The sequence below is a fragment of the Momordica charantia genome (assembly GCF_013281855.1).
Source record: "Momordica charantia cultivar OHB3-1 chromosome 5 unlocalized genomic scaffold, Mcharantia_2.0 BLBB01000005.1, whole genome shotgun sequence".
Lineage (NCBI taxonomy): Eukaryota > Viridiplantae > Streptophyta > Magnoliopsida > Cucurbitales > Cucurbitaceae > Momordica > Momordica charantia.
Genome location: NW_028275163.1, coordinates 5,001,712 through 5,018,200, shown reverse-complemented (window position 1 = coordinate 5,018,200; position 16,489 = coordinate 5,001,712). Strand labels below are relative to the sequence as shown.

At 32.8% G+C, this 16,489-nt stretch overlaps 1 protein-coding gene and 1 pseudogene across 3 annotated transcripts; one reads left to right on the top strand and one right to left on the bottom strand.

The window, feature by feature from the left end:
• Positions 1-5,154: 5,154 nt before the first annotated feature.
• Positions 5,155-9,451, bottom strand: LOC111009428 (heat shock protein, putative (DUF789)). Of its 2 annotated transcripts, none has more exons than XM_022282505.2 (6): positions 8,823-9,451; positions 8,080-8,291; positions 6,681-6,954; positions 6,509-6,594; positions 6,335-6,426; positions 5,155-5,876 (listed from the first exon to the last, which is right to left on the bottom strand). In XM_022282505.2, exons 1-6 carry the CDS (start codon positions 9,138-9,140, stop codon positions 5,617-5,619), a joined length of 1,242 nt encoding a protein of 413 aa, XP_022138197.1. In that variant the 5' UTR covers positions 9,141-9,451; the 3' UTR covers positions 5,155-5,616. The 2 variants fall into 2 exon arrangements, with proteins under 2 accessions (XP_022138197.1, XP_022138198.1); XM_022282506.2 differs by having other exon boundaries at positions 6,681-6,951.
• A 5,691-nt stretch (positions 9,452-15,142) lies between these two features.
• On the top strand, positions 15,143-16,266 carry LOC111009455 (major allergen Pru ar 1-like; annotated as a pseudogene). The gene is made up of 2 exons (XR_002601224.2): positions 15,143-15,611; positions 15,727-16,266. The product of XR_002601224.2 is annotated as a major allergen Pru ar 1-like (transcript).
• The last annotated feature ends 223 nt before the right edge of the window (positions 16,267-16,489 follow it).

Genomic DNA, 16,489 nt, shown 5'->3' with positions numbered 1-16,489 from the left:
AACAAAAATTAACCCACATTACCTAGTAAAAATTAGATTTTTTTTTTAATTTTAAGATTTATTTTCTTATAAATATAAAATTATTTAGAGGTGGCGTGTGGGACGATACAAAACGGGCAGGGAGGGCAGATGGCAACGCGTACGACAGGGAAAAGAGTGGGCCAAAGGGAACTATTTGGGCTGGGCTCCGCCGTCTTACATCAAATTCAGGCCCACTTCTGCCGCACGTGCGCCCACGACGCGGTCGTGTCTATTTCATTTTTCTTTTTCTTTTTCTTTTTTTTATCAAATCTGGAAAATAGTACAGTAGGGGCTTGCCATCTACGGCCGGAAGCCGTTAAAACCAAGTCGGTGCAGCTGGAAGGGCCCAAAAATTGTTATTATTTGAAAAATAAAAACAATTTGTTTTATAATGAGAGGCAGGTGAGGTGAGTAAAATGACAATTTAGTACTTTTGTTGGAATCACAGCCGTCCATCTGGAAAGTACTTGAAAGTGGGACCCACACGTCAATGAAATAGAACCCACCGTGTGAGCTTTTGATTTTAATCCATATATCCATACTTTATCATCCCATTCCTCATTCTCTTTAATTTTTAAATCTAATCATTTTCCTTCTTTTTATATATTTATTTATTTAGAGCGGTATAATTCAAATCTCTAGCCTTTAAGGAGGTAAGATATTTAACTTCCGTCAACATATTGTATTTCTGTATGTTCCTAGATTCGATATTGATAATCGAGACGGAAAACGAATCAACATTTATATAGTATTACACGAAACATGAAAAAATTATATGTCAATAAAATATCTATAGTATTAATATTATTAATTTTTTTAACTAATTCTAAAAAAAAAATTGAAGATAAGTAATGTAGTCATGTTCATGTCGGCTTGTGTCTTTCTCTGATGATGGTTTGTTTTAATGATTGGATAGACATAGAAGCGGTAGGAGTATAATTTACTATTAATTATTCTTTTTGCATGAATTATTAACTTTTTACTATTGTTGGAGTTGAGATTTGAACTGGTTAATGATATATGATTTTACATTTATTTATATAATTTCGAAACTTTTTATTTAATAACTTTATTTTTGGGTGTGACTTAAATCTAAATTAGTTAAAATTTGTTTAGTAGTATTTGAAACTTTAAAATAAGATTAGTTTGTGTATGTTATATTTAATTTGTAGAAAAGAAAAATCTATCTCAGAGTCATTTTCTCTTTCTCATTATGCTTGCTATTATAATTTATCTTGTTATATTCCACTATTGTTAATGGTAAAATATTTCACTCTTAATAATTTTGGTTTTAGTTTTCTATCTTAAAAAGTTATGTTTGGTTCTTAATAATATCTCTGGTATGATTTTTACATTTACTAAAACCTACATGATTTCTTAGCTATATTTCAAAATGAAAACAAGTTTTTTAAAAACTATTTTATTTTAGTTTTCAAAGTAATTTGAAAATATTTGTAAAATTAGAGGATGAGAAACAAGTAACACATCCATTAAATGATATTTATAACTTATAAGTTGACTTTTAAAACGAGTTATAAACTTATAAGGGTTATATAAGAGGAAAGAGATGTATCTTACCTTGAGGTCATGGCGATCGTTGAGGGTTTGAAAGCACTTTGAGAAGCTCATTGTCGACCGATTCATGTAGAATCCAATTCCAATTTGAATCCAATTGAATCCAATTTGACTTTTGAGTTTGACAGAGTCTCAATACGTTTTATGGGTCAGTTAGATTTTAGTCTGGATGAGTCAAAAAAAGAAAAATTGACCATAAGTTAGATTGTAGCTACCAAATCTCTAAATCGTTTAACCGACATCCTACTCAAATCAAACAAACACAATGTAAATGACTTTTTAATCACGCTAAAAAGTCTCGCTTCTAACAAATTTAACCCAAACACTGAAAAATATAAAAGAAACAAACTTGGATACTTAGATTGCAAAAACCCAACCATCCTAGATTCCTAGGCTTGATAGAGTGCCACTAGGTTGTAAAAAAAACAAAGTAGAAAGAAAGAAAAGGCAAAGTATAATTGAGCACGTGAGATTATCATGAACATAAGGAAAAAAAAAAGTATAGTTTTTTTTTAGGAGAATAATTGAAAGAGAGATTGGAAACAACGTGTGAAGTAAGAAAGGGAAGAGGAGGGGCCCTATGGCATCAAAATGGACGTCTTCATCCACAAAACTCCACACCCATTTGCCAACCAAAAACCAAAACTTCATAACTAATTCCTCTTTTTTCTTACACTTTTTGTCTCAATTCACACATTTCTTTGAGCTTTGTTTTTGCTTTTAGGTTTTGGATTACCCAAAAAAAAAAAAAAAACCACTAAACTCCTCAGTCCTTTGCCTCCTTCCTCGCCGGCACGCCTTGCCATATAATTGCCATTTGTGGCTTATGGCCCTTCTCATTGCTTCCAATTAGCTTTTGCCTTCTTTTTAGTTTCATTATAAATAGCCCGAAATGTCGTGTTTCCATTACCTCGTTGGTCGAGAATTAATAGAAAACATCTCCATTTGTATGAGCTCTTTTGTATAGAGTAGGTTGAAAATAAATTCATATAGATTTAAACCCCAGACATACGTACGACTACGAGAGATTTTCTTGTCTCCTAACACAAGAAGTGTGAGATCATCCTCTCACCCATGATTTCCAAAAATAAGTTGTCAAATCTCTCATAGTGGTGTGAAAGAGTTGACTTTTTGCGCATATATTCCTATGCTTTTTTAGAAGCTGATGTCGTGGTACCTATGAAAATAAATATAATCCATCTTTTTATCTTGGTCTAAATAATTGAATAACTTTATATACTCATGTGATGTTAAGGGGGTGCGACCATAATCCGACATCGAGTAAAAGGATGAAATAGACAACAACGTCTCGAATATCGTGGAACGATCATGGGAGGCACCCATGCAAAAATGAGGATTGTTGGAGGGGTTATGATTGGAGTGATTGGGTTGCCATGCACTCTCTCATATGTTACAAAGATCAAGAGGGATTTGGGGAATCTTTCATGAATCATAAAATGTGAAAGCCAATGGTTTCTTAGTTGTAATGTGTGTTCATAATTCTCTGAATTACCCTTCACCTCAATTATTAATTTTTTGGATATTCTCATCATTGCATGATGCTGATCTGTCATTTAAGATAAATAAATAATATATAAATATATTGTCGACTTATGTCATTGTTCGTTGACCATGCCTCGGCTAAAATTCTACCTTGTTGGTTTAGATTTTGTGGGCTGATCTTAGCCCAAGTTACTTTGTGTTTAGGTTTGGCCCATTTTATTAGTGGGCTTGGGCCTGGCTTAAAGTATACACGGAAAATTTTGTAAAAAATTTGTAGGATAAAACTGATCTCGTTGAGAGTCGAACTCAAGACCTCCCGCTTACTAAGCGGGGGCTCTAACCAACTGCGCTACGAAAGCTACGCATGAAGAGTCTGAACTTTAATTTTATAATCCATTCTGTATTTGTAGTTTACGACAATAACATGTATGCTACATACGACGTAGAGAGATAACAAATTTGTTAATTAGTTTTAGTAATGGGTTTTTTGTGTTAAATATAAATAGAGATGTTATGCCTTCCTGTTGATACTTTTTCGATGAATTATGGATTTAGATATTAGGTTTGTAGGTATCATAGTATTCTCTCAGAAAAATCATGATGAAATCTAAACTTTTGTAAATGAGTTTGTGATAACCAATGGTTCATAAAAGTATAATCCTAAGTTCACAATAAATAGGCTTAAATTTTGATATATATATTACATTGAAAATGCATACCTCTAATAATTATGAAGACCTCAATTTGTGGATTGGGGTTTTTATTTTTATTTTTTGCAAGGACTATTGTGCCTTTGAGCAAAATTATGCCATTCAGTGTGTTCCAGCGATAGACAAATTTACCCTGTAATGCTTATTGTCACGTGATCATTCTACAAGAGTTCGACAAAAAATGCTTCTATGTAATTAAATTTCCTATTGTCCTTTAATATGATTATATAATGGGCCATCAAAAAGGCCCAATCCAAGAAGCCCTGACACAGTCCACTTGTGTAATTAGATTTCATGTTGGTTACTAAATCTTTGAAAAAGTATGAATTACATGAAGTGTGTTGAGAAGTGAGGTAGAATTAGTGATTTCGAAAAAAGAGATAAGTATAATTAATTTTTCAAAATCATCTCCAAATAATACCTTAAAAATCAATTTAAAGTGATTTTCAATTTTCCTAAACTCAATTTTTAATTTGCTAAACATCGTCCATGGAAAGAAAAGTAACTGACAATGGCAACTCCCAAACATACCTTAAGAATTAACATTGATTCACGACTCAGCCTAACACAACTCCTTAACCGCCCTGTAGGACCAAGGGACCCTAAGTTATCTTAATGAGCTGCAGTCACCTTCACTATTGCAATTTTTTTTGTTCCTGCAAATTAAATTTACCCGACACAACGTAAAGCAGAGTTGAGACCTTCACCCAACTAACTCAACCAGCACTAGTAATCTCTCTGAAGGTCGAAAGTTCGTGAAATATCAATCTGAAAATTAAAACTACTCTGCTTATAAAACATCCCATAAATGACACCATGAATGGTGGTTAATCTATCAGTTTGGCTATCGGTTCTCTTAAAATTACGGAGGAAAAGAAAATACTAAAGTACTCATTTGATAAGGTTCTCGTTAAAGAAACATATAATTACATTTGATAACTATTTTTTTTTTTCATTTTTTCTAATTGAATAAAGAAGGAAACTTGATTAAAAGCAGAAACAAAAAATAAAAAAAACTGGCTTTTTATGTTTTCAAAATTTCAAAACAATAGCAAAAGGTTTCTAAAAAAATGAGAAATAAGAAACATAAATAATTGTCCAATACTAAAGTAACTTGAAAAAAGAAACAAAAAACATCATCTTTCTTAGCGAATAAAAATATCAACTATGAAGGGAATCCCAAATAAAAAGAATGAAATGACATGACAATACAGAACAAATGCACATAGAAAATGTTGACGATTTGATCACAATAGCAAGTCATACAGAGCAGAAAGATGGTATTCAAAACACTTAAAACCCAGCAGTAAATAAATTATCACATCAACTGTTAAATACGGCGAGATTGTAGTTAACACACTAGATTTACTTTTCATCATTATCGAGGTGCCAGTGAAAGTTACAAATCTAATCCACAATTTAAAGTAAAAAGAAAAAAAAAAGGCGGTGTTGTTATTGGCAGCAGTTTCTCTGCTCGTCCACAACCGCCCTATTCCCATCACCACTCACTCATATCTCAACACATGGAAGAATAGACTAACACCATAGGGGATTGGCCGCTCCCAGAATAACTACTATCCTAAAACCCAATCCCCATGTCAACCGTAAAATATTACTATCAACATCATTCTCCCTGTACAAAACCCTTTATATGGTCAAACGTACAAATTCAAAGAAAAAAAAAAAAGCTAAAGATGCCATATAAATTTTCACAACATTCAGGAGAACCGAGTTTCTTAGGAATTAGATCCTCCTCTTAAGACACTGTAATCCCACATTTAAGAAATCATGCATACTACCCTTGTTATCATCTCCAGAATGAATTGTGAGATGCGAAAAATCTATAATCAGGATGGTTTACGTTTAATAACCTGAGCCAGTTGTCAGCAGCTTGCCACAAAGAGTTGGCCTTCGGACATTCCTCCGCACCAGTCGAATTCCAAAAAGGAATTTTGAACTTATAGGAAGCAAGTCCAAATATTGGCAACTGCAATTTGAGGGGGCAATCAGCAGTGTACACCTCTCTAGCTCTTGACCAATGGAACTGCAAACCATCGGTGCCAATGCCTGTTCCAAACAAAAGCTATGATGCCCCCATTCGGAAATGTTTTTCCTGAACGTCTTTCTTATATATGCAATTTATGAAAATCTTAAACAACATAATCAAATTGTAAACTATGAGCTGATATATTATAGGCATCATACGGCCATACCTGAACAAATAAACACTATCTTAAAAAGTTTTCTACAAAAGTATTTAATACTCAATTCTCCATTTTTTCAAATGAAAAATACTCAGAATCTTTATGTCACAGCTGATGTTTTCCCATATTACAGCTACTACAGGTGATCAAAACTACAACAATACCAAACTACACTTGACTGTAGCCCTTGAGAACATTTTTTCCAAAAAGCAATCCACTCCAACTTTATACCAAAAGGAAAAAATGGCATGCAGAATATACACTGGCATGGAGATTGATTGATGACATATATATTCATAAAAATATGAGATAAGGAAATACCTTGAAATGCTGTTGACAGAGAATGGAAGGTCAAGAAACAAGCATCTAGACTTTGTAGAGTCGGACCCGTTGGAATCCGATAGATTGGATACCTTCGTAGAGAAATTTACTATGTCAGAGTAACAGATTAGGATCATAGTAGTATGGAATCCAGAGGAGGCAAAACAAACATACCATGCCACAGAAATCCAACTGGAAGGAGATAAATCACAGCTCCTATGTGTCTTCAATTCAGGAAAACGCGATGCAAGGATAGTGATCTGTTGAATGCAAGTTAATGTTAGCTAAGATGAAGAGGGAGGGTGTAATAACCCCCACGGACAACAGCCAAATAAAATGCACCAACCTTATCAGTCAATGGTTCACGACAAAATGGTGGATCTCGCTCCAAGTATTCAAACACAAGCTGACCATGAGGGTAGCAAGAGTCACTTTCATCACTTGATGACTCAGCAGAAGGAACATTCATTTGAACTCTTTGTGACCCCAGAATAGTGGAGTGATGGATCCACTCATCTTGAAGAACGGCCTTCATCTTCTTTTCTGTTCCACAATTACTGCTTCCATCACTGCTTGTTTCCTTTGAGGACTCAGCATCACTATCCACACTACACCTTCTACTACAAAATACAATATCAAATTACAACTTCCCTTACTAATCCCATGTACCCAATTTCTGACAGCACTTCAAGTCTTCATGTAAATAGAACACTTATATAATACCAATTTAGAATATCCAGAAACCCATTACCTTGCCATGTTTGCTAGCTAAGAAAATAATAATACAACTCGATCATGATTCTTTTCCATATTAATAATCATATGACACAAATAATGTAGAATAGGCATTTTTGAAAAAGAAAATGCAAATGGCATAACCTAGAAGATATTAACTTCACTAATAAGGAAAAAGCCCACTGAAAAGGAAAAAGCTTAATGCATGCAGCTCATAAGGAAAGATGAATGAGATGGTGAAATAATTAACATAACATGGGTTAGTGTTAGGGGCAAATGATGCCACAGCTTAAGGCCTGTTACTGTTATCTTTTAAATCACAAATGATGGTCATCAGAATTATTGTGCAAAGACACTAAAATTATATGAAAGGGAGGAAAATGAACAGCCAACAAAGCCAAGCCATGTTATGCATATATTGACAAGACCCAAGTGGATATGTTCAAAAAGTCAGCAACCACATAAGATGAGCAATACATGCCTAATCATTACCCAAGAAAACAGGTATATCACCTTTCAACACAATTGAAAATCAAAGGGCAATAGCGCCCTTACAAACTGAATATTTCAATGAACTGCAGATTGCAGATGAATCATGAACAATAATACATAGACCCTCAAACATGAAAATATCAGTAACATGGGACTGCTCGAATCAATCAACATATTTTTAAAAGGCTAAGAAATTGGTACCAAATGAAGACAGTCACACGTATAACTTATCAAGATTAGGATAAAATGTAGCTGGCATTCCAACCGGTATAATCTAATTCCTATGTATTTAAATAAAATAAAAAAAGTTAAACAAATCCTCAGATTTCAATGAAATTGATAGAGTCAGCCAATCAGGCAAAAACTTATTTCTAAACCAACAGATATAGACACGTAATTATCAAATTTAATCAACCGAAAAGGTTGGCTCGGAAATAAAAAGAGCAGAGGAAAAAACAAAACATGTTGCAAATACTGAATAAGAAACAAGAACAGGGTGACCAATAAAGAATCCTCACCTTATAACAGAGGACTTAGATGGATCTATATAGAGTTGAATGCCAGACAGATAGGGAACGTAGTACTGTACCACAGAGTCGCTACCATTTAACAAAAGAGGGACACCCGTTCCATATGCACTCCATTCCTTGAAAGATTCCCAGAGATCACCAAGCACAAAATAAGGAGGCGCCTCTGTGACTTCACGAGTCCTCCAACCCCTCAGGCTCGTCTGTTGAACGTCCAGAAGACCAATTTTAGGAATTAGGAGCAACTCAATGATTTGGAAAATTACTTGAATTCAGATATTTAGAGAAAGAAACTTAAGCTAAGATCCACATTAAACAGGTCATAGAAAAAATAGAGAAGCAAAAAATGGTAAAGTAAAAAAAGAAACTCAAACTAAAGTGTTCATAGATAAAATAGAGAAGCAAAAATGAGGGAAATCCAAAGAAGAAACTAAGATTAAGATTCCAACAGTTATAGATACAATGTAGAAGCACAAAAGGGGAGGGGAAAAGACCTTAAAAATAATACGGTAGAAATGTAAGGTTAATTAACTGAAGTACAACATCGGGAAGCTAATAATCACAAGAATCGTTCTTGATTGCTCTCTACGCACATCACATAAGTTAATTCGCAAAGGATAATCTTTACACAAATATCTTCGGTTACCATCATAATGAGGCACTACTTTGAAGTTAACCGAAAAAACAAAACGACGAGCACAGCAAGAGGAAACACTAGTTTGGGGAATGAATACCTTAGGAATACATTGAGCCGGAACGAGGGGAGTAGTATGCTCCAAGAAGCGATCCAAATTAGTAGAATCAGCAAGTGTTCGATCCGAAACGGAGCAATCAGAGCGAGTGGACCAAGAACGACACTCATCGAACTCAGTCCTCTTGTCCAACTCATCGATCCTAGTAGAAGAAGCAACCTCCTTAGAATTAGAATCCAAGGCGTTCTGCTTCTGCTGCTGCTGCTGCTGCTGCTGCAAACGTCGCCGCATCGCAGGTGGATGGTAGAACCGATTCTCGCCACGGATTCTGGCAATCGAAACCCCACCGGAGACTGACATTGCAACAAACGATAGGGCACCGTGGGAGGGGAAAAAGGAGCCTAGGTTTTGTTTGAATATACAGTGGGAAGAAGAAGAAGAAGAAGAAGAAGAAGGAGAAGGAGAAACTAGGGTTTTGTAAAATCTAGTGAGAAGATAACTAACTGAAAGATTTGGGAAAATTTGTGCCCTATTTTGTGGAATTAGGAAAAAGGAAGGGAGATTTTAGGGAAGAGGGTGAGGTCAGAGGAGGACGAGAAGCGTCCAGAATGATAATTTTGAGCGCCTTTTTAGTCATCTTCCCCACCAATCTCCGTATCCTTGCGTAATGGCTGTGTGGTATCTGCCACTGAAAGTACCATTTCGACCTTCCATCTTTTCTCTTAATGACCGATCTATCCTTCCTCGAATCTGGATCTTTGGAGTTTCGATTCCACGAATCTTCTCTCCTGACGGCTGCCTGGACTGATTACGGGCTCATTGGGCTCAAAGGCGGCCCATTTTCACGGCCCAATTTAGATATATGGGCTCTCACACTTCGTCATCCCAACCATCAAATCTCCCGTGAAACCATTCTACAAAGTTTAAATACTATTTTGGTCCACTTTATTTCGTTAGTTGTAGTACATTTCGTTTATATTTTTAATAGTTTTAATTCATGTACCTTTATAGGCATATTTTAATTCAAGTACTTTTAAAGGTGACTGTTTTGGTTCTTTTGTTTCTTTTTTTTATCTCGTTTTTTTCGATCATAGTTTTAGTATGATATTTCGTTAACTAAATTTCTTGAAATGTTGTCATAGATTTGTATTGAAAGATTTTCATTGTGTTAAAATTTTACAAATAGGGATCAAATTGGTGATTTTTTAAAATTACAGAGACCAAAATGGATATTTTGAAAATACAATGACTAAAATGAACAAATGTTGCAAGTATGGGGACAAAATTGAATGTTTTTAAACTGCATTAACCAAAATGACGGGACCGAAAGTATTAGGACCAAAATAATATTTAAACATTTACTTTAATGATAACAAATGAATCATATATTTTGCTTGAAGATAATAAAAGAATCATATCTTTCGATTGGTTTTTAGTAAAAAAGTGGGATGATTCGAATTCACTATCTTTCTATCAGAAGTAGTATCTAAACTAGATGAGTTATATTCAAGTTCCTAATAATATATTCACATTATCAATGGTGTGCACAATATTGAATCTCGATTTGCAAGTATATTTTAAATTTTGACCATGAAGGGTTTTCTTTTTAAAATTTTCAAATTCATCTAATGATGCCACGTGCCCAACAAAAAGCTACTAAATTAAAAGAATAATTGTGAAAGTTTCTTGTGTGTATTGATTGAAATATACTATGCACACATACACCAACTAATTTTCTTGTAATTAAAACTTCCATCAATAAGAGTACTATGAATAGGCATCTATTTGAATTTGATGATGGAAAGAATTACATCCAAAATCAATTTATGTGTGTAACCAAACTATTAATTCTCAAATAAATTATAGTTTTCTAATTAAAACTTCATTTCACGTAAATTCAAAAGTTGTTTTGACTTGATATTTTAACTTTGTTTATGCAAGTAAATGAACAAGGTCAAATCTTGGTCAAGGTCGACCTCGGCCCTGGCTCTGACTTCAAGCACGATGGAAATGTCTGCACAAGAAGGCAAAATCTCAGATGCTCAAGTCAGTAATTAGCTCAGACTTAATAATAGGTTCGATGAGAAATTTGATACCTGAGGTTGAAATGAAGCCATCTATTTATAAGTGTTGAATCAGACCTCGCGACAGGGGGTTACCTTAGTCGGAGTGAAGGTCGAACCTATTGGATCTTTTAGATCGAACCTGGGAGGTTTAATACGGACGATGTCAATCAATGAGGGAAGAATGACTAAGTTCTCCACCTCAAAAGGTTCGAGGTGGAGCTGGCTAAATAACTTATGTTTTATTTCTTGGCATATCGATGTCCTCCACCTGACACACCCAATCAAACTTCTACAACCACACCCACTAAAAGCTAAATAAGACATCTTTTTTGCTTACTTTTGTTTAAGGTTGAATCCCAATTCATTTAACCTCAAGTTACACTATTTGGCTTTGAAAACTATTGATTGGAAATTTGGCTACAAGTAGAGATTGCAACCATTGATGACCTTTTCTTGAAGAAAATGAGACATAATGGCTTCATGACAATTAAAGCTATACTAGATCAATTAATAACTGAGTAGTAGGCTTTCAAATGATAGGGAAAAAAAGGATAGCCCTAACAACCAAAAGAAAGGAAAAAAAATGGTAAAATAGATTACAATGTAACTGGTTACAAATAATTACAGAATTTGACAACTCGATAAACAATAAAACTTAATGAGTTCAGTTGAAGCAGGCTTCAATATCGCTAGCCTGAAGACAAATATTCGCTTTGTATCACAAGTTGCTAGCAGATTATAGCAATTGTCTCAATAAGATACAACAATTAACTCCAGCAGAATGATAATCTTGAACTACTCAGATCTCACTGAACTTTTAGACACTTGTTCTCAACATAAACATCAACAAAAAAAAAAAAAAAATGATTCTTTAAGAGGAAGAAAAACTTAAATAAGAATAGAAAAGTACAACTATATATAGTTGCATAAATAAGTAACTCCTCACAAAAAAAAATATTTAACTTTACACATCCGTAACTTTAACTTTAACACTGAGGTAAGTTTAACAAAATAAAAAAAAAACTAACTTCTTATTTAAAGATATAACTTCAATTTTAATAAAATGAATAAACATAACAACTAAATAATAATATTCAAATTCTCAATACAAGAATTTAACTTTCGGATGTTAAATTTGGTATACTCAACCGATTTTCAATATTTTCAAACACCACTTTCTTTCCCACATTAAAAATACAACATAAATCAAGTAAGTGGAGAGACCCGTCAATATTAGCATTAACTCTAACTCACAAGATGGTTATCAGATTTCACCTACTTTCATTTTTAAAACCATTTCGTAATATTATGAATTTGAAAAACTATAATAAAAAATGACTAAATTTTAGATAAGCTAACTAATCTGATCTAATTGGAGTTGCGTGAATGCCAAGAAAACTCCATGTGATTGTAGCTCTATAGCTCTACTTTTATCAAATTCATTCACCAAATGCATTACAAAATAGATTACAACCAATTAAAAAAATTTCACATTCATCAATCTTTTATCTAAGTTGCCTTCTTAATATTGAAGCATGATTTTGATCTCATCAATTTTTCTTAAAAAGAAAAAATAAACAATAACCTTAAAGAATTCAAGAAACTGAATTCCACCTCAATATTTACTATTTTCACCAAGGAAAGTTCATCCACTGGCCGCCCAAATAAAACAATGTTTTTAAATAATATGTTTTGAAATTTTTTAGGCCAATGGAAGTTGGCCACAAGAAAACAAATATATTTCTTGTGAAAACAACATGAGAGCAGACTCCCTATTTTGACCAATTTCCTCACCCACTGCCAAAAATTTATGTAAATTTGTCTTTTATTCTAGAATGATTAGCTAAATCCCATTATAATTGCAACTTAATTACACCTACTTTTTAGATTATGGGTTTTTGGAATTTATCAAGCATATTCTTTGTTACTTAATTTTAATTCAATCACTACCTGTACAACCTAAGAATAGTTGAATTGGTTAAGATATATATTTTGATCCATAGGTTGAAGGTTTGAATTCTCACCACCAATAGTTGAAATTAAAGAAATGTATATTAAATTTTTTTACAAATTGTTCTAACGTTAATGTTTTTGAAATTTTACGAGGTGTCTTGATGACTACCAAAAGTGAAGGATGTCTATAAGATTTTTATTTTGGTAGAAGAGTAATTGTTCGACACATTAGAAAAGTACAAGGAAGAGGGGTGTTCTCCAGTTGGTTCATGTTTTTGTTGAGTTCTATCCATTGAAATATTTTAAGTCTGGTATATCAAATATGGCAAAATATTTAAATTTTTATTTTCGGAATTTTTATTATTCCAGTTTTACCCTTATGATATCTGATATACACCCGATGTATATCTTATATACGTCTGATGGATGTATATCTGATATACGTCCGATAGATGTATATCTGATATACGTCCAATTGATCTCTGATATATTTTCGATCTACATCTGATATAAATCTGATGTACCTCTAATTTTGTAATGATATACCTATGTATATCTTGTATGATATATATCTGATGTATCTTTGATGTACATTTGATGTACATCTGATGTATATCGGTGACATACAAAATATATTTGTAATATCAATAATATATTAGAGATGCATAGTATGCCACTAATATACATCAGATATAGATCACAAATGCATCAATGTTAGATATCAGTAGATATCATGGTTATATCAATGGTAAATTGGAGATATATTAAATATATATCATAGATGCATCAAAGTTATATTAGTGGTAAATCGTATGATCATATGAGAAGTTATATTAGTAGATATCATAGTTATATAAGAAGTAATTTAAAAACATATCAAGTATACATCACAGATATACAAGTGTTATATCAGCATGGTAAACCAATAATAAATTATATAATCATATAATAATTTATATCAGTAGAAATCATAGTTATATCATACGTATATCAGTGATAAACCATATTAGAAATTATATTGGTAGATATCATAGATATATCAGAAGTAAATCAATGGTATATCAGTATTATATCAATGGTATATCAAAGATATATCAATAATATAGTGGTAAATTAATAAATAGTAAATAATATAATTATATAAGAAGTTATATCAATGATATATCAGTATATATATATCAGTGTTATATCAATGGTATATCAATGCTACGAGGGTAAATTTGACATTTTATTATTAGACCTCCGTTTTTTCTAAAAATTTTGCTATATTTGCAAATCTAAAATGTAGATCCTAAATTTGTTATTTCCTTAAAATTTTTTATCATATTTGTAACTATCCCTGTCTAACTGGGTCGGAGAGAATTCTTTTTAATTTATCAATTGTTTTTGTTTATTATTTGCATGCGATGGATGTATGAGATTTTTTCCATCACCTCCCTCTCTTTCGGTGATTTTGAGTCAGCAATTTTTAAAAGTAACAATTTGCTATAGTTTGGTTTTGAAAATTTTGTTGGTTAAAAACAATAGCGAGCTATTAAACTTTAATATAATAAAATAAAACATTTGGAGTTTTAATCAATAATGTGGTGTGATGCATCGTCAAATAGGGTATAATTTAATTCATCGCCAAAATCAATTGACCTTATAAATCATAAAAATAAATCCAAAGTTTTGTTAAAATAATCAATACCACGCTTACTCTTAAAAAATATTATCAATTAGTCCAAACACACACTGATTTATTAAAGTTTTGTTAAGATAATCAATACAACGCTTACTCTTAAAAAATATTATCAATTAGTCCAAGCACACATTGATTTATTTACAACTCCAAAAGCTAAATGCTATTTGTAGATATATATAGATTTTTTATTTACATTTATTAGAAGTAATATATTTAAGTCTTCTTTCATATGTTAATAATATAATTTAGTATGACAAATTTTAAGATATAAGAATGCTAAAACTTAGAAAGAAAATGTTGAATAATAACTTGACTCATCGAGATGAACAAAAAAAAAAGAATTTTCTCGTAGAATTTATAAATATAGTATATATTTTTATAGGTATAATAAATATAATATCTCCTTTCTTTTGAGTTAAGGAGGATGTACCAGATCAATCACAACTTCTTATTAAACTATATATTCTATTAAGTTATACAATATGTCATGTTTTTTTTTTCTTGACAGATATACAATATGCCATGTTGTATGTTCAATCAACTCGATACAAGAAAATTACATATCAAATTTAATTTAACAAATTATTTAATCGAACATGTCACTGTATGATCAAATCAAACCTACTATTTTTACATGAATATGTGTGGGTTTACCCAATCCACTGACCCCCTTAAAACTATTCGCCTCACCTAAATCCATATTTACAAAGCCTTATTATTTGTGACCTTCGCCTTAATTAGTTGCACTTGCCAAGAAAAGGGAAAGGCCATGGCATTGATTTTGAAACCCCAAAATGCACTTTCACGAGTAGCCAAAAGCCTAATTCATGCTAAGACTATAAATAGCACCTCATCTTCCACACACCTCTCACATTTTCATATTATCTCCTCTCTAATCTCTACTTATTCATTTCATCTCCTTCAGCTTCAAAAGCTTTTCCAATCATGGGTGTTCAAGAATACGCCTCAGAAATCGTCTCCGCCATCCCCGCAGCCAAGGCATTCAAGGCCTTCGTCCTCGATTCGGACACCCCATCCCCAAGGTTGTTCCTCAGGCTATACACAGCATCGAGCTCCTTGAAGGTGATGGTGGCCCTGGCTCCTTGAAACAGATCAACTTCGGTCCAAGTGAATAACAATTCTTCTGCAAAAAAAAACTTTCTTTAAACTCAACTAGTCAAAACATTACTTGTTTCAGAGTACTGTATCTTAAGTGGTGAAAGTATTTGGTTGGATTGGGCAGGGAGCAAATACAAGTTTGTGAAGCACAAAGTTTTGGCACTAGACAAAGAGAAGTTGAGGTATAAGTATGCCATAATCGAAGGGGACGTGATCGGAGGGGCGATAGAGAAGACAGAGGCGGAGATAACAGTCGAGGCATCAGCGGAGGGCAGGTCGATCCTCAGGAGCAACAACAAATACTACACCAAAGAGGATGTGGAGTTGAACCCAGAGGAGATTAAAGTGGCCAAGGACAAATCCGCAGGCCTTTTCAAGGCCATCGAGGCCTATCTCTTGGCCAACCCCGATGCCTAAACTTCTTCTAATTCACTACATATGCTTCTGGGTGTTGCTCTTTCTTTTTATTTTTTTATTTTTTATTTTTTTTGTATTTGTTCTTTTTCCATTTTTATTGCCTAATATCAAAACCGCAACGTTTTGATTTTTAAAAATGTGCCTTTATTTTTCTATTTGCAATGAAGACACATTTCATCCCTAGTTTTTGCGACGAAAACATTCTTTGTCGCTTCAATTAATGAAGAAATAATTTTCATCTCTTAAACTCCCTTTTCTTTTTAATAGTTGTAAATTATAATGTTTGCTGTTTTCAAAATAAATAATACATACTTATATTTTTTACTTTAGTTTATTTTGATTCTTATACTCTTGAAATAGACATTCTTATCTAATTGAATTATGCTCTAAATTCTATTTCACCTACCAATAGGTGTAGTAAGAAATAATTGAAAAAGACTTAACAAACCTCCAAAGACTTAATAAATCCA